The following is a 21,005-nucleotide window of genomic DNA, read 5'->3' as shown; positions in this document are numbered from 1 at the left end:
GACCTATTTAATAATACCGCAGATCTAGTCTTATCATATTTTGGCCATATCTGTTTAGCTATTTTATATTTTGTTGTATTCTTCCATCTGTTCTCTGCTAATTGTTCCAATTGAATGTTGAGCTCTCTTTTGATCGTTCCTAGCGGGCAGAATTCATAAGATGGATTTAAAGATGGAAAAGGTGCTCGGAGGGTTTAATTCCTCAGTATTTCAATCCAACCTGATCCTCCGGGTTCCACGTAAAGTTCAAGCTACTCGAATAAGGTCAGCAATTCTGTAGGTAATATCAATCCGTAAGATAAAATTATATCTTTATATTAAATATTTTCTTTCAGATACTAATAGTAGGTGGTTTACGAGTGCTTTGGGTACTGAGCTGCCATTATTCATATTATTTGACCTTCACGATGTGATACCGTAATCAGTAAGAAAACAATGGAAATGCTTTTATTTCTGCCTAATCAAATTAGAAGTGAATACATACATTATACATATGACAAACCGCAAACTGACAGCAAAATACCATAGTCACTTTCCTGGAAACAGAATTTCACTGTTTTCCTAAAAAAAAATACACATGCGTGTGGCCAATAACTGCAACAATAAATATATACGTGTGTATGTGTAAATGATTTTATGAATGTTTGCACGAATTACTTAGAAACTGCAAGCCACTTGACATTTAAGTATCGAATGAATGGCATTAGACAGTTAGGCCACATTGATTGTCAGCAGCACAGTCATACCGCAATCAATCAGCAGCTGAACTGAATACTGTTGCGGTGGCTAAGGTAAACTAATGCGAAGATGTATGTAAGTGTGTGCGCGGTAGCTTGTTTATCTCTTGATAAGAATTTTGTTTGCCAAACTGCGCAAAAAGCTCCATCTAATCATATTTACATACATACAAACACACACATACATATTCAACTCATATTTCACTAATCTAAATTTATTTAGTGACGTGAAAGCCAAGCAATGTGCACAATGTTAGTTAGGTTCGGGAGGGAGGAGAGCAGCACTTCATGGCGTGGCGGCTGTAAACCGAAATAGCAATGATTCAATGCACTTCATTTTCGAGTACATATGTCTGTATGTATATATGTGGAGCATTATGCCATGGACCTGGCCCACTTTGTGCTACACACACATACACACACACATCGGACACAGAGAACGTGTGCGAAACTTCACTCGCTTCCTCATTGCTCATTTTTACTATCAGCGTTTGATTATTTTTATGATTAACGCGTTGATTTCTATGAAACAAACCGTCAATGCGTCTAGTCGAGTTGTTAGAAAGTGTGCAACAAAAACAAAGAAATGTAAGAAATAGAAAATAAAAAATAAAATTAAAATAAATAAAATAAGATTTATTGTCCATAGCTCGCAGGTATTTCGCTGAATGTGCGCAGTTATTCAGCTGACAAATGTTTATTTGAGTGTGTGTGCGTTATTTAATTTTCTTTGTTTTTTTACTTTGGTTAATTTGAAGAAAGTCATTGCTCGTACTTACAATACTTTCGTAGAGTAGATCTACATGTAGCAGTTGTTGTTGAATTTTTGTTGCTTTTTGGCACATTTCAACGCTGCTATTGATGAGCTTGCTGGTATTGTAAGTACTTTTTTATACCCATATTATATGTGACACAGTGTAAAATAGTTTTGTCTTGACAATAATGCTTATAACATAAAATCCAAATACATATGTATGTATGGAGTTATGTAGTCATATTTTAAAAAAATTTGAGAATAATAAATGATTTTAATTAGATTTTTCTCTAGTTCTCGGTGTTATATATTCATATGTATATATATTTGGCGTTGGAACCGCTTTAAGCGATTATAGCACAATCCACCAGAGCGCGCCACTCATTCCTCCTTTTTGCTTTTTGGCGCCAACTGGAAACACCATGTGACGCTTGGTCACTTTTCACTTGGTCTTTCCAACGAAGTGGAGGTCGACCTCTTCCGCTGCTTCCTCCAGCGGGTACTGCATCGAACACTTACGGAGCTGGAGTGTTTTCATCCATTCGTACAACAGCTCATCGTTCCATCGTCTGCGGTATTCGCCGTTGCCAATGTTTAGAGGACCATAAATCATGTCGACTTGTTGAGTTTGATTTTTGTTCGTCGAGAGTGGACTTTACTTTTCATTTGTCTACTCAGTCCAAAGTAGCACCGGTTGGCAAGAGTGATTCTGCGCTGGAATTCGAGGCTGGTGTTGTTTGGTCTTTCATCGGGGAGGTTTTTTTATGTGGCGGGTCCCAAACCCTACGCACAACCGCATAAAAGGGCTTCGCCTTCTTACTTTAGCTCGCCGCCAAACGGATGTCTGTTGGCTATCCAGGGGATACTTGGTCTAAAACTGGAAGTAGTGAGCTGCTTGAGTCATATGCAAAAGAATCGGTCCTGGCCACTCCCAAGTGAATTGCAATCAGAAAATTTCCTCACTTACGTGAACTTCTACATATGACCCCATCACCCGGTTTTATAGAACGAAAAGTTCATTTCTAAAAAAAGGGTTCGTTAGTTCTGACCCTTAAATTTCATGTAAAGCGATAGCAAAATACAGGAATTGGGATTACAATTTCCTGAATTTCTTCCTTCTTTTTTCTGTACTCAATCCTAAAGATAATAGTAAAAGATCGAACTTTCCCCCACCTTACACGCGATTTTATGCTTTAAAATGTTTACTTTGTTTCGATGGCTTTTAAGGCATGGCGAAGAATCGACGAAAGTTGGCGATAAAAGATATGAACGCACACATTCGTGGATACACACACATTTGGAAGCGCTGAATGACCGTAGCATAGCGATGCACCGTTTGAATGTCTAAATTTCACTTTCCGTTCTCTTTGCTTTCGAAAACCGGACAAAGAGGCCCACACAAAAGAATGGACGCACAGACGAGCGACGACGACTTGCCACAACCGCTGACCAGACGGCTGCGGACGGACGACGTACGGATGTAATTTACCTTGAACCCATTATGCTGCTGCACTTGGACGTCCATAGACTCCATGAGATCGCGGGTTGCAGCGGGCGTTTGAAGAGACAGAGCTTCATGTGCTCATATATCATCGCGATGTGTGTATGTGGTGGGCTGCAGCAGGAAGCGCGCATTTCGGGTTTCGCAATGTTGCAAGTCGAAAAAATGCAAAAACATAAAATACAACAACAATAACAACAACAAAGCACAATAACTGCGCAGTCTACAACAAAAACAAGTTGTAACGGTCTCGCTGTGTAGGCGCTGCTTGGTTGGAGAGTCTCTGTCCAACTGGGCTAACTGTCTACCTGGACATGCACACACATGTAACGGTGTCTGCGTGGTGTGTGTGTTCCTGCCACTCGATATCACTGAATGGGAATTGCTGCGGTTGCCAGTTGACAATTGACGTTGAACACAACGGCGCATTGTTGGGTTTCACTGGGTTTCTGGGGCACATCCAAGCGGCACAGCAGACAAAAATAATCACAAAACCGCTCGTGCTCGCCTCTCCGCGAAAGCTGCACACATTTATATATGCTTGCATACACTGATATGTGATGTGGGTGTTTTTTGTGTCGTGGTCAACTGTGGCGACTGTATGTTGCATGTGGCCATTCGAAATTCGCCACTTCGGTAAGGCGACGCGATGCCGTTGTGTCTTATTGGCCTTTCACTTGTTAATTTATTGCAGTTAAATGCGCAGCGGTGGAAGCGTTCGCTTAAAAGTGCCATGAAAAGCGATCGGTTTTTAATAACCGCTGAGTGGATGACCAATTCGAAAAAAAAAACAAAAAAATGAGAGGAAATATTAATAATTAGTTGGTAAAAATGTCCGCAAGTGGAATAAATTACCTGTTGGCACGGATTTCTCTTCCTTTTTGAAGAGTATTGGCTTTATGTAGTTATGCGTAACCCTCGTCTCAGCTCGACTCAGCTTTACTGTAGAGTCTACACCTTAATTGTACAGCGGAGGTCAAGTTTATACCTTGGATAGTCGGTTTACAGAAGACAATGTTTTTAGACCTTTCTTCTTCTTATATATATTTTTTTTTTCAATAAACTAATACTAGGGATAAGCTCGGAAAAGTTGGATTGGTAAACTATAATATGAAGACGTCTAGATCTAGTTCTTAAAACTTATTCTAAATATATCTTAAATTGGCGTCCTATCGATACTACTCCGTGATATTATACTCGGTACTAAGATCATCCATCACATAGTATAAATTCTATGATCTAAGAGTGGGAACAAATGTTCCGACTCAGTGTTCCTAAATTAAGATACTTCTATATAGTATGATAAAGTGATACTGACTGCTAGTGAATCCAGATTAAAGAACTCCGAATATGGAGTAAAGACATTTTTTTTAAACATCAATATTAGTTCTTCAACTTTACTTTCGCTGATCTTCAACTAAGTACTCTGAAGTATAATCTAACAAACAAATATGCTACAAGAACTCCATTAGAATTTCTTGAATAATTAAAACAGAAATCGCCAACATAATGACATGCTAGTGGCATCCAAAGTGTGGGAAATTAGTTTAAAAGGGCTAAGGCAGGCAACCACGTATTGACTTGCAACAATCATACCACAGCTTTGCCGAGTGCAGAATACCTGTTGGTGGTAAGGTAGGCCCATTTGCTCATTTGTCGAGGAATGCGATTTGCGATTCGCGATCAACAGCATTCAACATTGAACTTGTTATAAACACACCAACACACATATACATACTTACAAAGCAATTACTGCATTCCACAATGACAGCATTTAGATGTCGCCGCCATGCAAATTGCAACAAGAAATGAAATGCATTCAACACACGGTGGCGTGCCACAGCAACCAAGGCATTAAGTAAATTGTTGAATATAAAGTGAGTTGCATGTTGATCACATTGGTGAATTGGTTGGTAGAAGAGTAAAATCATAGAGTTGAGAGCTTACTTTTATAGCGAATTTTTTACTCGTTGGTAAGTGGTAGGGTTCCATGACCACTATAATAAAGTGAAGGGGTATAAGGTAGCTTCTAAAAAATTCTACTTTTATTAGTGGTTTCCTACATATATTTTTTCTTTCTTTGAAATTAAAATTCGGAAAAATGTTCTTTTAAGCCTATGTGTGTCATACATTGGTTACTACGATAGAAGAACGCAATGAGTCAGGATCTCATCTTCTCATTTAACCATTATACCGATAAGGTTTTATTAATACGACGTTGTAGTGATAATAAAGCTAATAAATTTTGCGGATAATCAGTTAAGATTACTAGTGATGTAAGGAATAATGAAATAAAGAAACAATTAATTTACAAATAAATAACTTCCCTCTTTGGGTGATCAAACTTTTTATAGACTCAAGTAATTTTCATTAAAAAGAATTATAGCTCAACGACTATTTGAAGCTTTAACTTAATAGTCGGAAAAATCTAAATAGTCTCTAAATATCTAATTGTTAGGTCTGAAGTATTTAGTAGTTGGAATATAGTAACAATTATTGGATCGGTTATCAGACCGACTATAAATATCTAAGATCTCAAATACACAAATAAATTTATTTTTTTGGCACAGTTATTCCCGATAAATAACAGGACTTACCTTCTAGGACTGATTATATGATTTGGCCAGACCAAACTTGAGAGCTTTTTTTCATAGAAATTAAAAATATATTTTTGATCAAAATCTTCAAAATTGTATACAAATAATTATAACATTTCTTGGAGAGAATTTTTAATTATTTTTGGAAGAGAGAGCTTTTCCGACATGATTAGGTTTTGCAATCGACATGAATATGATAACTGTTTAGTGTTACACAAATAAGGATGACTTCTATCACAATGTATTGTCGTATATCATCCCTTCTTCTCTATATTCATACGCAGATCTATAGTATAATAAAAGTTCCAGTATCAACTTTTTACCATTTTCACAGTATTTTCACTCGTCTCGACACTGTGTAAGCCACCTCTCATACTTTTTATTGCATTTCTCGAGTGCCTGCTATCATACATACTATAAAAAGTATGAGCGCCAGCAAAAACAACAAAGGCTCCTAGCACTCAGCACCAGTACATTCGTATGTTTATTCAAGTGATTTCATTCTTCCATTCGCGTATTTTTAATAAATTCTTACAACAATTCACCCATAACACCTTGCCATAGCGTAACGCTGAGTAAGAGCCGCATAGAATTATAATTCAGCAATCGATGTTCTTAAATGGTCAATGAACCACATACAATCGGGGAAGAAGAGGTGGAAGTTAGAGGAGCATAGCGTTTGCCAATTAACTATTATGCTGGCTGATTTGTTACCGTAAAGCTGGTTAGAGGCGCGTTACTTTGTATTTTCTATTATTAGTTGTGGATTTTTTTTGTCGCTGGGGCAGACACACCTGTAAATTTGTAATAATTGCAGTGTTGTTGTAATTTGTTGTAATTATAAATTTGTTGCGAATTCGCGGCAACAAGTATTGTTGTTGTTGTTTTTACAGAAAAAATTATGTTGTTTAAGTAAAATTTATTTTCATTTTTTTATTTTTATTAATTTGCTTACAACTTTAATTAATAATTTCGTTTTTTTCTCTCTCTATTCTCCTGTCTCCCGTTCCTTTGCAGTCGCAAAAACTCATTGGTAGTGCGAACACAGCTGAGCGTGCGGGTCCACGCCATTATTGGTAAGTAAAACACACACATTTCGCATTCTTTTTGCATTTTTGTATGTCGATATATGTATGTACGTATATATGGGCTCATTGTAACTATAACAAACAACAACACTAAAGTACAACATCAGTCACTCACTGCGCCGAACGCTGAAATTCCCACACTCATTTCGAAGTGAACACTTTCAATTGCTTTTACTCGCGCTTGTTTCATTTGCTATCAATGCAAAACAATTAACAGCGCTGGCGGACGTTCATGTCCCTCAACTGTGAGCGCTCACCACACACAGCGTGTCAGTCATGGATCGCCGCACACATTCACCAAATCAATTCATGCCCACCGAAAGTTTAGTCATACTAATTGACAATATACGTATGCGCATATGCATATAAACCGTTATAATTACATATATATGTATATATATGTGTAGGCCTGCAAGTGGTCTATTATTTGTATTGTTTTTTGGTCGATTAATGGTCGTGTTGTGATCGCTGTGTGACACCTTCTTGCCATATAAACAATACAAATCTGTCAACAGCGCACTTGTTTTTGGCCTTGATTTGTTGCGGTGGCCATAAGCAAAAACAATAACAATCACAACGGAGAGTTGTCTCGTACAAAATATACAGTAATCTCGATAATAAAATAATAGCGTGCTGCGCATGGTAATGAGTTAAGTAAGTAAATTTCCGGCGAAAAGCAAAAAAAATTAAATTCAATGAATGGATAAAAATATTTAAATTATTTATTGCGAACAAAAAGTGCTGTTATTCATTATATAACTATATACAATTGCTCAACAGTTAACAGTTAAAATAAAATAAAATAAAATAAAATAAAATAAAATAAAATAAAATAAAATAAAATAAAATAAAATCAAATAAAAATAAATAAAATAAAATAAAATAAAATAAAATAAAATAAAATTAAATAAAATAAAATAAAATAAAATTAAATAAAATAAAATAAAATAAAATAAAATAAAATAAAATAAAATAAAATAAAATAAAATAAAATAAAATAAAATAAAATAAAATAAAATAAAATAAAATAAAATAAAATAAAATAAAATAAAATAAAATAAAATAAAATAAAATAAAATAAAATAAAATAAAATAAAATAAAATAAAATAAAATAAAATAAAATAAAATAAAATAAAATAAAATAAAATAAAATAAAATAAAATAAAATAAAATAAAATAAAATAAAATAAAATAAAATAAAATAAAATAAAATAAAATAAAAATAAAATAAAATAAAAAATAATGATTTAATTAGTTACATTAAAGTGTATTTAATTAAATTTTAATGAAATTAAAATTAATATTGGAAATTTAGTTAAGATTAAAGCTAAATTAAATAAATAAATAATTTAGTGTAAATAAATAAATGAATTTAATTATATTAAATTAAAATAGATGGATTCAATTAATATAAATAAATTCAATTGAAATAAATTTAGTCAATAAAATAAAATAAATTAGATTAAACTGCATTAAATGAAATTAAAATTCAATTGAATGGATTCAGTTATATTATTTAATTGAACTAACCTCAATAAATTGAAACTTCACTTCACTTTAAATAAATATGAAAATAATAAATTAACTTTATTGAAATTAATGCAAAATTTATTTTCAATAAATAGTGGAAATCCCATTCTTCAGTAAACCAATTGCTTATATAACTTTCCTTATTTACTGCCTTTAACACAGTTTTATTATAATTTTCCTTGTATTTCCTCTTCTCCCTTACAGAAAAACTACTCTCCTCCGAAGGCAGCGAATTGCGGCGTGCACTATTTTCACTGAAGCAAGTCTTTCAAGAGGACAAAGACCTGGTGCATGCCTTCGTGGCATTGGGTGGACTCAACTGCCTCGTGCGTGTTGGTAATGGAGCCGATCAGAATTATCAAAATTACATTTTGCGTGCCTTGGGTCAGGTATGTAAAGACACACACACACATACAAACAAACTTGGCTTTTCATTTTCGCATATTTCGCTTACTTTGTGGCATTTAAGTTGCTTGCGCTGTGGCTAAATGCAACATTTTATTTGCTCAACGCTGCCAATTAACCGCATTTATTTGCTGGTTTTTTCGCCATACACCTTATCATATTGTGTACAGACACTTACTTACATACTTGTGTTTGCTTGTGGCTTTGTTTTTCGCCAACAACAGGTGATGCTCTATGTGGACGGCATGAATGGCGTGATGAAACATGAGCCCACAATGCAATGGCTCTACTCGTTGATCGCATCAAATTATCGTTCTGTGGTGAAAACGGCACTCAAATTGTTGTTGGTATTTGTGGAATACGCCGAAACGAATTGTTATGTCCTGGTGAATGCCATACATGCGGTGGACAAGACGCAAGGCACACTGCCATGGTCGAATCTAATGAGGTAAAGTATATATTTACAGAGTTGTACTTACATACATATTGTACATAGTATGTTTTTGTATGGATATAACTTATTTGCTGAATGGGAATACTATGTATTTATAAAAGTATTTGGAAGGTAATACTTATAATCTGCGGATAATTTTGGTAAATTAAATTTTTTTAATTTGAAATTTTTTTCTCGGAAACTGTTTCTAACCAAAAATATTATAAAAAACAGGTTTTGACTTTCAACTGAAATTAAATCGTTTCCAGAGAAAAGAAGTTCCAATCCAAGTTTAAAACTTCAAGCCGCAGGTTTTTATAAGAAATCAATTTTTTTTGTGCTATGACAAATTTTTTAACTATACGAAGAAACCATCTGGGAATACATTCCGTAATTTATCATCGAATATTCAAAAGAAAAGCATCATTTAAGTACTTTGTTACTCGAAATTTTAATGCCACCCGTCTGGATATACGGCTAATCGTCGTCTTTGCCTCACTGAGCATAAGTTCTTATAAAACATAACTTTCTTGAACGCTTTTATTATCAATAGAGCGCATATTATGTACACGCATATGTATAATATTAAAGTCAATATATTCGAGATAAAGTGAACAGCAAAGTCATTCAAACCAAAATTGATATTTTAATAAGTTATACTGATTAACAATTTTATTGGCGATTTCGGTGCGCGTTTTAATAGTAGCCTAGTATTTGTTTTTGTACCTAGCTTTACTTCATAAAACAACAATGAACGTGGTGTTTATACACTCATATACATCTGCATATTGATAAGTGCTACTTAAACTCACCACTTAGCAACATTTCCCCTTCGAATGCCATTTATACATTGGTGTGCATGAATATGCGCATGTTGCTGGAAACCCACCACAATACCACTGTCTAGCAACATTTACTACACTAGCTTGTGGTGTTGCATACTTATAGGCTGATCCCAAAGAGATATGGAAAATTAATCAAGTTTGTTGCTTAACTCTTTATAAACGACTTCAACAAACACTACAAAAATTAGAAAATCTAAAATTCCCAATTTAAAGATTTAACTACTTTAATTTATATTGAATATATTATTATTTCCTATTTATTTATTTTTAATTAAACGAGAGATTTTGCTCTCATACAAACTAGTAAATTTTTGGGCTATTTTAAGCTAGTATGAAACTGATTTATCAAATTCTCAAAATTATTTTTTTAGGTGAAAATAGGATGAAAAATGATTTTGATTTGAATTATATCACAAACTATTTAACAAAAAAAATGATCACGATATTTTAAAGACAATATTTACGACAAAATAATCACTTTCCAAAGTAGTGACTAAATAAAAATATATATTTTTTGAAAATTCCATAATAATATTAAGTATATATTATTTTTAAATTATAATTATTTAGTTCGATAAAATAAATTTTAAACATTTGAAAATAATTTAAATCTCATTAGTTAATTAAAATTGATTTCATGATTAGTAATTAATAATTTTTATTATTTTATAATATTCTTATAATTTGTTTTTATTTTTAATTATTTTGGTATTTATTATATTATTTTTATTTTATTTATTATTATATTTATTCTATATTCTAAGTTAAAGCATATGTAAAATTTATTTATTTATTAATTTGAATGATTTTTAATTATTTTGTGTTTTATAACTTCAAAAATCCCAATTCTTAAACGCCTTATAGCTTTTTCGCACAGCTAAATTAATTGATCAATCAGCTGTTATAAATTTTTGTTTTTGCTTTTCATAAGAAGTTTGTTAAGTTTAATTAGTTGATTAATATTTTTTAGCAGCGACATCTACTGTAGCTTTTTTTTATAAAAAAATTCAGGCAATCGCAGACAAAGAACGTCTTTGTCGCAGCGTTGCATTTGATGATCAAGTCGATTAAAATTCTATAAAAAAATAATGTGGAAAAAATTATATTTTTATTTTGTATGCTAAATCGATCTAAAAAAGAGCTTTAATCGAGTAAAGGAAATTTAATTGATCAATTAGCTCCAGTTCGAAAAGGCAATTAAACTTTGAATTGCACTTTTGTTGTAAATTTTTTTTTTTACATAATTTTTCTGACATTAAAATACTGTTTATTTATTTTCCCACAGACTACTAAAAGACTATGACAACGCTGATGCCGAACTAGTCATCTATGCCACATCGTTGATCAACAAAACCTTAGCTGGTCTAAATGATCAAGATAGTTTTTACGATGAAAGCGATTTGCTCGAACAACAAGGCATGGAATCGGTGATACAGCGCTATATGTCAAAACCAGGCACTGATCTGGATCTGCTGGATCAATTGCAGCTTTACGAGGCAGTATTGAAGTGAGTATGCCACAAGTTCTTAGTGCTTTTGCATAATTTTTTAACATTTTTAATGTTTCAGATTCGAGGACGGCGAAGCGGAGGGCATACGCTTGCCAGAGAACTCGCTGCGCAAGACGCAACGACATCGCCAAAGCACCGACACAGCGGAGCGACGCAAATCGCGTCGCCACAGCACCGGCACGAGTCCGCATGTCAGCAAAGTGATAGCGTCACCAAAGAGAATGACACCGACGCACGGTGTGCTGGACGAGGATAGCTCGGGTTCGACGAATTCCGCTGAGTTTACGGTGAATGGTGTTTTCAATGGTGATAAAGGTACGATTGTATGGGAGTAATAGTGTTATGTAATGATATTAATATTATGAACTTACAGCGCGCGACGGCGTAGGCGTAACGCCCGGCTTGCGTAGACGACGTGAACGCGCCGAGCGCCACAAGAGTTTTCTCAAGGAGCAGCAGGAGGCTGTGGCGAATGGTATTTTCGCCGCTTTAGAGCGTCGCGAGGAAATCGGTGAGTACAGCGTTAGTTTGGAGTTGAGCGATAAATGTTGAAGAGAGCTTTTTAACGCTCTTGTCAGTGTTTTTTATGCAATTTTTTGAAAACCGAAGCTTTTTTGCGGTTTTATTAGTATATTTTTACCGTATACTAACATAATTTAAATGGTTTACTATACATTTGATTTTTTTTCTAACTTTCCAATTGTACACCTGTCTCGATTAACAACAACAACAAACAAATGTGTTGCTCCATACTTACTGACTTATATAATAAAAATAAAAATGCGCTGCCTGCCCATATTGGATATGTAAAATTTAAATTGCAAAACAAAAAAAAAAAATATATACACAACAAAAACAAAAAACAACAACCATACATAAATGCGCTTCCATCATTTTCATTATTCCGCTCATTGTCACCACTGCCTCGTGTCATTTGTGTGCCAATGAGTAGGGCAAATTGTCACCGCCATACCAGCAACGGTAAAAATGGGCGATAGTCCACCAGAATCATTAACCTTAACCAATGAAGCTAGCATAAATCAGAATCAAAATAAAAATCACAACAACAATAGCAACATTCATACCACAAGCATTGCTAGCAGCAACATCACCGCCAATGCCACTAACAACAACATCAATCTCATCAATACAAATTCCAATACAAATCCGGGTGTTATTACGTCAACCAACAACAATAATAACAACAACAATTTGTGCAACATCAACAACAACACGAACAATAGCAACAGTTTATTGAGTCCCACCAGACATTTGTTGGGCAGCAACACCATTTCGATCATCAACAACAACATCACCGCAAATCCGTTGCACAGCAACAACAACAATAAACTACATGGTGCCCCCGAATTTTTAACCAAAAAGAATTTACTAATGGAACGTAATGCGACTGTGATTAACGGCATCATGAAGAATATACAACGTGTTGGTGGCGATCAGTTGGATAACAATCACAACAACAATATAGCGTATAAGAAATTCGAAAATGATGCGAATCGGTTGAATAGCTATTACAATCAGCTGAGCACACCAAAGAATCAAAATCAATTGCAACAACAACAACAACTATGTCAACAACAACAACAAGCAGTCACGCCCACTTTGCAACATCAAAACTCCATACAAAGTCCATCTATACAAACTGCACACAATGTGCTGGCTGCTGTCTTGAGCCCCAAGAAATCCCTAAATGGCTTCGACTTCACCCAATCCACACCAAAAACGCCACCAAACACCTACGAATACAATCTCAGACATAATACGACACCCCTGACAAGTCCAATTCACACCTTACCCGAAGAACCAATGACCGTGGAGTACAGTAGTCATACACCTACAAATACACCTTCAACACCCACCAAGACACTCTCGTCCCTATCAACACCAACAACACCAACAACACCACAAACACCTTTATCCAGAGACTTCACGCCCGTAACTCCGTTATCACCGTTAATTGCGCCTCACACGAACTTCAATACGCGTGCAGCACCTCCTCCACCTCCTCCACCTCCGCCGCCACCAGATTTATTGGGTCACTACTTTATGATGCCGACGCCACCACCGCCGCCACCGCAATACGGACTGCAGTCTCCAGCAGACGCTACTCTAGATATGCGTCCCGTCGATATGGACTCTCTCAATTCGGGTGATGTATTAGCAATAACAGGTGAGTGCCGTCTCCCTCCGACTCTTTCTCTCCCATCAACCCGAAAACGTTTACTGTTATTTCATTGTTTCTCACGTGCTGAAGTGCAGCTTTATGCGTTTTATCCACGAACTTTTTCATAAAAATTTTTTGTCTGTTTTGGTTTTTGATGTCTTCTTCCACTTCACCTAACCGCTTTGTGTCAGTCTGAAATATTTCAAAATTTTTTTTATGAATTATGGTTTTTGAATATCCTGAATCATGCATTTTAATTTTGATTCTACCCTTCGGAACTTTTTTCATTTATTTCTACAAATTTTCTAAATCTTGTATGGAATCCTTCTCCTAGAATCCGATAATGAGGACCGAAAGCTCTTGCAGCAGCTGAAACGTGATCACACTGTGAAAGATCTCACACAGAAATTGAGCAATATGCCAATGAGTCCGACGCATGAGGAGAAATTGCAGAATCGCATTGTTGGCGATATGTCCGGTCTCATATCTAAAGCCAAAGAGGGACTTGCCAAGAGTAAAAGTAAAGGCGAAATGTCGCGGTAAGTTTTATTTGCATTACATCAATTAAGATTAGCCCTTCAATAATTAATATTAGTCTGTGGCTTTAAGCCTCTTCCCACGATAGCCAGATCTGCCAAACTGAATATACCCGGACTTCGATCTGATCAATAACTTGCCTCTCGAGAGCAACTTTGAAAACTATTTGGAGATTCGAATTCAAAGCAGAAAAGCGGCGAATCGAAGACGACATATATAAGATATTAGTTAAAAATTTGGCGCGTAGCCAGAAATTTAGTCAGGTTCCATGAACTAGGACTAGGAATGATCTCTAATGAGTGTTCAAACCTAGAACTAATTCATAAGTCGATCACCATATAATTTGTAGGGCTTGTAAAACCCAAACGGGTGTTTAAGTTCTCAGCAAATTTAGAAGCAAATTACATATACACATTTCCTAATGCAAAATTATACCACAAACATATTTTAAGCTTTTCCACACATCAATATCATTTTCTATTCAAAATTTATAATTTACACTTGAATTGTTCGATTTAGGCATATTTAGGTGCGTATTTCTCATAGGTGGCAATGTAAGCCTTCTGTGCCTCTTCCTTGGACAGACCCTTGTGTTGGTTCCATGAATCCCATTTGGCCTTACCCTTCAAGTCCAATGCGCCAGGGCGTTCAACGTTCACATCACCAACAGTGGACTGCTTGAAGAGACCGTAGAATTCCAAGAACTCTTGATCGCTGGGGCGCTTGGTGAAGGCTTTAGCTTTTTCGCAGGCAGTGTTGAACTGGAAGATAGATATATATTTTTTTAGATTTTACTTCAATTTATATAAAGGAATAATTAAATATGATTATACTCACATCCATGGCGCAAGGAACTCTGTACGTTTACGAAATAAGTGAGATTATGAAAGAAAGAAAAAATAAATTTAATATTATATTAAATATTTGATAATAAGTGGACAAGCAGTTAAAACACTCACCTCTTAATAGTGCATATATACGACTAATAAGTATTGGTTGCGTGAATCCCAATCACTTTTATAGTCGATGTTCATGAATTATGAATAATCAGTGTTATAAAGATTACTATGTTCGAACTTATTGATAAGTTCACTGGCTCTCTCTCTTTACTTTTTTGTTCTTGCTTTCGTATTTGTTTTTTGCTTGCCTGACTTTCGTTTTTTCTTATTTCGAACAAGAGAGTCCAATGTTAACTATATACTTCATGTTTTTGTTTTTTAATTTTATTTTACCATATTTAATTGCTTTATAACCGTGATACAAAGTCCTTCAACATGTAGCTCTATATATTTCTTATCGCCTATGCAATACCGGCCGGTTTGTTAAATGCATTCTATTATTAGTAATCAAATGTAAAAGAAGGCGTATAAGTATATAATTTTCATATGTTGGGTTAAAGGTACAAAACTAGCGGTACTAGCTAACTAACTTATATTAATTGTATCTTCAAATAAAAACCCCTCTTGAATGTTAATAAGAATTATTTTATTATTTTATAATATTCCTATAACCTTCGGAGACATTTATACATAATTTTGGTTCTTAGTTGACATGCCTCTTATGATCTATATTTAAAAGCACAAGTTCATGCTAAGATCTTAATATCACTTCAATAATTTTCCCACTTTCTACTCACTTCTATAAGAGAACTTCAATCCAGAACAACCAAAGGGCAATCAAATCTAATTAAATACTCCTTGTTCTGTTTGGATATGTTTTACCTATTATCTATGGTTTCGGTTAGAGAGCTTCATTTCCAGACCGGTTAGTTTGATATCCGCCAAGTAGTGGTTTTAGGCACTCAAAAGCAATCTCTACCAAAGGTGGAATTTTATATTTTGTCCCATCCCAAGATGAAGTTGCCGACAGGGTAGATATTTGTGAATGCTCTCGAGCACTTCTCAAACAAAAATTAAAGACACTTCACAAATTTGAATTTAACTTGAAATAATTTTATTTTTACCTAATTCTTTTTACGTTAACAGTACTTGTCTAAATGACATTTCCATAATTTTTAATTTAAGCATAGATGGGTGCGTATTTCTCATAGGTGGCAATGTAGGCGGCCTTGGCGGCATCCTGGGACAAACCCTTGTGCTTGTTCCATGCGTCGAATTTAGCCTTGGCCGTCAAGTCAATGGCGCTGGGAGCTGGAATGTTGACATCACCAACGGTGGCTTGCTTGAAGAGACCGTAGAATTCCAAGAATTCAGCGTTCGAGGGCTTCTTGGTGAAAGCTTTGGCTTTTTCGCAGGCAGTGTGGAACTGTTAATGAAGAAATTAAATAATTAATACATTAGTTATAATAAAATGAATGTTTTTAAATAAAAATCCAGTTCTCCTTATCGCGCTATCTCTATTAGACTCCGTAAAATTGTTCGACTTACATCCATTATTGACTTTGTAGACGGCTAAGGTTTAACTGACGACCCAATTTTTTGACTCCGGCCTTTTATAATCGATAGCTTAGCTAACTGTTAATAGTTTATACCGTTATTATTTGAATATAACTAAATCTTATCAAATTGACATATTTATTTATTATTGCAATGAGTTTAGTGTCGTATATTATATCGGTTTTGATTTATGCTCTTTAGTGCAGTATAACGGATTAGCTTTTAAAATCTGATATTTGTAGGGAATTTCCTATGCATTTATGTCTTATATGGCTTATCGCGCTATTAATACTTATATGGTGTATTTATAAATTACTAGCCTGATAGGAAACTTTTGATTGAGTAAAACATATTTGATTTGCTAAACATTAAACAACCGATTTATTTGTTCATTGTATTTATGATCCATAGAAATCTATTGGTTAGTACAATGGATTGACAAGATTTTTTTGTTGCATTGGCAATTAGTTGCTGGAAATAGTGCTCTCTTCCTGAGTTGTATGGATATTAAAGATGATCGGGTATAATAATTTCTACATATTTCTGATAAGTCTAATAGAAGTTGTATTCGAGATCACTTCATACTTCTGCCCTACTGGTTGGTTATAAACAATATACAAATCATTTACATTGAGTATTGTTAAACATATTACGTAATATCGGGATCCTTTGAAGGCTCTGCAAAAAATCTGGCAAAATATCTCATTTAAATATTAATTCACTACACGTCACAGAGTGGTTCAGAGAGGACATGGTAGTGTGAAGGGATTCCAATCCCAGTGGTTGCATAAAAGCCGAAGTGCATTGTCCAACATCCACTATATCCACCTACCCACCTACAAATAAGCCTTAAACAGAAAATAATGAGTTATTGCTATTTAAACGACACTATCTATCACCATAAATCATAGTCTAGAGTCGAATGAGATTATCTCTTTGACACTTTTCATCTCTAAAACAACTTGGACTTATTGAAACATTTACTATATTTCTTTCTTGTTTCTTGAAATTTCTTGTTATTAATGATGTGCCAGAAATATGGCGAGCTTTAAATATTTCTCATTGGCCTTTATATACTGAATTCAAAATTATTGTAAATAGTATTCTACATATATATATAAAGTCTTTTTTATTATTTTCATGTTTGAAGATAATTATAGTCGCCGTAATATTCACTGAAAGACATATTGTTGTATATTTATTATTGTTTTTACTAAATTCAACATGTATTTATGTAAACGTCTTTGACATATATAATCGTGTTGATATCATATAATACAGGGGTAGCTGATATTACAGTCGACAGCAAAAGTAGTAAAGCATGTAAATCCGAAAGAAATATTTTTCATGTTTTATCCATAGCGTTGAGAGCTCTGGCATCTTATCGAAATAACATTCCAACAAATTTGTTGTGGTCATTTCGCAGATGTTTTTAGCTTATTAAACTAGATCAGATGAAACCGTTGCTTTCATAAATACATAAAATACATAATGGATTGGCAATAGAAGTCTAATTTCACACAAATTTACTTCCATAAATAGGAGTTTTCGAACAGTGCATAATACAAAATTTAAATTTTAACCGTCGAGGCAGAATATAAAAAAAGGTCCCTCTATATAATATGGAGGCGAAAATATATGATATTACACTTATGGATTGCATAAATCATGTAACAGAGGCATGGGATACAGAACTCAAGAGCCAAACAATAGCAAACTGCTACAAACAAAATTGTATATAGAATACATGTTAATCTATCTTAAAAATCATTTTAAAAAATTTTATGTTTGAATGAAAATTTCTATAACTCGAAGTCTCTCTAATTTAAAGTTTTTTTGTGGATAATGGTGATTCGAGTTAGAGAAGTTCCACTGTATATGTATGCATATATTGTATTAATGAGCGATAAGCAATAACCAGAGAAATTCTGTGTTTCTAGCCTTAAATAAGTAATAATTTCTTCATTTACGAAATTTGTACGGATATTATAATTACAACCGAGGCATTCATCTCTAAAAAAGGTTTTTCAATCTTGTGAGACGGTTGTGCTGGTTGATCTGTCAAAATGTGCATCATATCAGTTAGCCTATTTACATTGTATCAACGATTCCAATTGGTGGGCGAGTACATATATATTTATATTCAAAGTTGATGTTTAAAAGAACTTTGTTCCGATCAAATTCTGCTCATCATTGTAGAATTGTGAAGCCCTTAACTAAGTAAATTTTGGGTTTCTAATATTATAATCGAGATAATATCGAGATTTTCGCTATTAGGAAATTCCATCGTATTTCCTTCGTTGCCCCCTCTCCTAAAGAAGAAAAACATTTGCCTTTGCCTTCTCTGCATTTTTATCCTACTTTAGAATATCCATAAAGCTTCATTAGTCATATTCTTAAATCCATAAGTTATTTTTGAAACTTTTTTATGTGTTATATAATCATTTAACCATTTAATTTAACAAAAACTATTCAGTGCAAATTTGTTTCAATTAGCAGTTCATTTATTTAACATATTCCATTAAAAAGAGAGAATAACTAATTTGATTTGCCTAAACCGTATATAATTTAAGCGTATTTGGGTGCGTATTTCTCATAAGTGGCAACGTAGGCGGCCTTGGCGGCATCCTGGGACAGACCCTTGTGCTTGTTCCATGCGTCGAATTTAGCCTTGGCCTTCAAGTCAATGGCGCTGGGAGCTGGAATGTTAACATCACCAACGGTGGCTTGCTTGAAGAGACCGTAGAATTCCAAGAATTCAGCATCGGTTGGCTTCTTGGTGAAAGCTTTGGCTTTTTCGCAGGCGGTGTTGAACTGTAAAATGTGAGAACATAAGATTTTATAAAAAGAAATTTGTTGTATTAAATGCTACTCACATCCATGTTGCTAGAGTAAAGGTTCTTCTTGTGTCGCTACGTTGGTGAACGTTAAACAAACTGTTGCATCTACTCGCTAATTGCAAGCATTTATATACCAGTCCTGGTGCATGGTACCTTTAGTTGTTCTTTTTTGCAAATTTTATCGGTTTGCAATAATTTAGTATTCTTTTATCAGAGTAGCTCAGGTGCTGTTGCAAAATTTGTGACCTATAATCGCTCGTTTACTTAGAAAGTTTTATGATATTTTACTACTGGTATATACTTAGCTGCTATAATGCGGTTTATTATCATATATTCGTATGTATATAGACCGGTGTATATATATATATATATTTGCTAGAACAATATATGGAGAATATATAGATCTGATAATCTGCACACAATGTTTCAATCTATTTGCCCTTTTGGCGTGTATTTGTACATATGTTTTCGTAATTGGTCACATTTAGGGTTGATAAGGCTTCGAAAATCTTACGGTTGCTTGGCCGTTCTGTAATCTTATAAGATAACTGATATATTGAATTGGTTATTAAACGCTTATTATCGTATTATACTTACTAATTTTCAAAGAAATGCCGACAATATAAGAAACAAATAAACTTCGGGGCAAATTTCGACTCCCTGCAAACTCACATGCACATACTCTAACCAAGATTTGATCAAAAACTATATTATTCATCATAATTTTGGATTAAACGCTTGAGCACTTTATACATATAGGTGGAACTATAAAGATCATAACTGTTATTTTGAATGCCCTCGATGCGCAAGAAAAATGGGAAGAAAGACTTAGAGAGATAAGTAAAAAATATGATGTCAGCTTCTAATACCTATACTTGAGACCATGGACTTGTCTCTCTAAGCTTCTTGTATGATACTTATGGAAAATATCATGCCCTATTCATAGAAGATATAGGGTGGAGGTTTAATCATTTATCAAGCGATGATAGATAACTACATTTTTGAGATCATAACTGAAAAACCATCATTCTTTATAAAAATAAGAGCCGATAATGGTTTTAGCTGACAAACTTCTCATAAATATGGAGGGGATCGTCAAATATTCTGTTTAGTTTTTGAAATTTTTGTTAAGCCTCCTGGATATAGACCTCAACTTTTATATTTATTGTATTTTCACTTGATTTCCAGTTCATCCAGCTTGGATCAGGACGTCAAAAAGGTGGAACCGAAAAAATCCGAAAATGAGCTGCACTGGGAGGAGCTCGTACGCAATATGGTACGCCCACTGAATCTATGTGATCTAGACTTTACCGATTTGAATTCGGAAGATGAGAAAGATATGTTGGCACCACGTGGCTTGGGTGTGGGGATACCGCCGCCACCACCACCATTCGGTGGTGTCATACCGCCACCAATGATGCCACCAGCACACATCGTATGTCCACCGCCCAATAGTCTGAGTAGCATAGCGCCACCACCATTGTTCAGCTACAGTGGCTACGGCAGCATGACGAACAGTGCCAACAGTTCCATGAATGGTTCGATGAATGGCGATATGAGCAATACGAACACCATTAGGAAGAATAAGAAAACGGTGAGTGAGATCAAATATTGTAATTTTAAAGGACTGTATTAAAAGCTGATTATGC

The 21,005-nt window shown here is 34.5% G+C and overlaps 4 protein-coding genes across 12 annotated transcripts in view; 1 reads left to right on the top strand and 3 right to left on the bottom strand.

Annotated features, from left to right (window-relative positions):
- The window catches only part of LOC105210497 (FH1/FH2 domain-containing protein 3), a 123,076-nt gene that overhangs the window by 94,942 nt on the left and 7,129 nt on the right, over positions 1-21,005 (top strand). For 6 of the 8 annotated variants that reach the window (XM_011181501.3, XM_011181502.3, XM_011181500.2 and 3 more), the window contains 9 exons: positions 6,607-6,665; positions 8,413-8,597; positions 8,838-9,061; positions 11,177-11,398; positions 11,460-11,716; positions 11,775-11,912; positions 12,354-13,589; positions 13,918-14,122; positions 20,545-20,950. In XM_011181501.3, coding sequence (XP_011179803.2) covers positions 6,607-6,665; positions 8,413-8,597; positions 8,838-9,061; positions 11,177-11,398; positions 11,460-11,716; positions 11,775-11,912; positions 12,354-13,589; positions 13,918-14,122; positions 20,545-20,950 — 2,932 coding nt within the window. The remainder of the gene's footprint in view (positions 1-6,606; positions 6,666-8,412; positions 8,598-8,837; positions 9,062-11,176; positions 11,399-11,459; positions 11,717-11,774; positions 11,913-12,353; positions 13,590-13,917; positions 14,123-20,544; positions 20,951-21,005) is intronic. The other 2 variants (XM_011181504.3, XM_011181505.3) reach the window with 1 other exon arrangement.
- On the bottom strand, positions 14,566-15,217 carry LOC105210496 (acyl-CoA-binding protein homolog). Its single transcript, XM_029039166.2, has 3 exons — positions 15,080-15,217; positions 14,958-14,976; positions 14,566-14,881 (listed from the first exon to the last, which is right to left on the bottom strand). Exons 2-3 carry the CDS (start codon positions 14,961-14,963, stop codon positions 14,636-14,638), a joined length of 252 nt encoding a protein of 83 aa, XP_028894999.1. The 5' UTR covers positions 14,964-14,976; positions 15,080-15,217; the 3' UTR covers positions 14,566-14,635.
- Positions 15,584-16,644, bottom strand: LOC105210495 (acyl-CoA-binding protein-like). 2 transcript variants are annotated; one of them, XR_008471121.1, is made up of 3 exons: positions 16,508-16,644; positions 16,084-16,385; positions 15,584-16,017 (listed from the first exon to the last, which is right to left on the bottom strand). XR_008471121.1 is itself a non-coding variant. In XM_011181497.3 (2 exons), the coding sequence occupies exons 1-2, from the start codon at positions 16,511-16,513 to the stop codon at positions 16,140-16,142; spliced, it is 252 nt and encodes an 83-aa protein (XP_011179799.1). In that variant the 5' UTR covers positions 16,514-16,644; the 3' UTR covers positions 16,051-16,139. The 2 variants fall into 2 exon arrangements, 1 of the variants encoding a protein (XP_011179799.1); XM_011181497.3 differs by lacking the exon at positions 15,584-16,017 and having other exon boundaries at positions 16,051-16,385.
- Positions 18,999-19,553, bottom strand: LOC105210494 (acyl-CoA-binding protein-like). The gene is made up of 2 exons (XM_011181496.3): positions 19,393-19,553; positions 18,999-19,330 (listed from the first exon to the last, which is right to left on the bottom strand). The coding sequence occupies exons 1-2, from the start codon at positions 19,396-19,398 to the stop codon at positions 19,085-19,087; spliced, it is 252 nt and encodes an 83-aa protein (XP_011179798.1). The 5' UTR covers positions 19,399-19,553; the 3' UTR covers positions 18,999-19,084.

Source organism: Zeugodacus cucurbitae, chromosome 4, assembly GCF_028554725.1.
Source record: "Zeugodacus cucurbitae isolate PBARC_wt_2022May chromosome 4, idZeuCucr1.2, whole genome shotgun sequence".
NCBI lineage: Eukaryota > Metazoa > Arthropoda > Insecta > Diptera > Tephritidae > Zeugodacus > Zeugodacus cucurbitae.
Note: the sequence above shows the minus strand (reverse complement) of the source record. Positions and strands in the feature narration are given on the sequence as shown.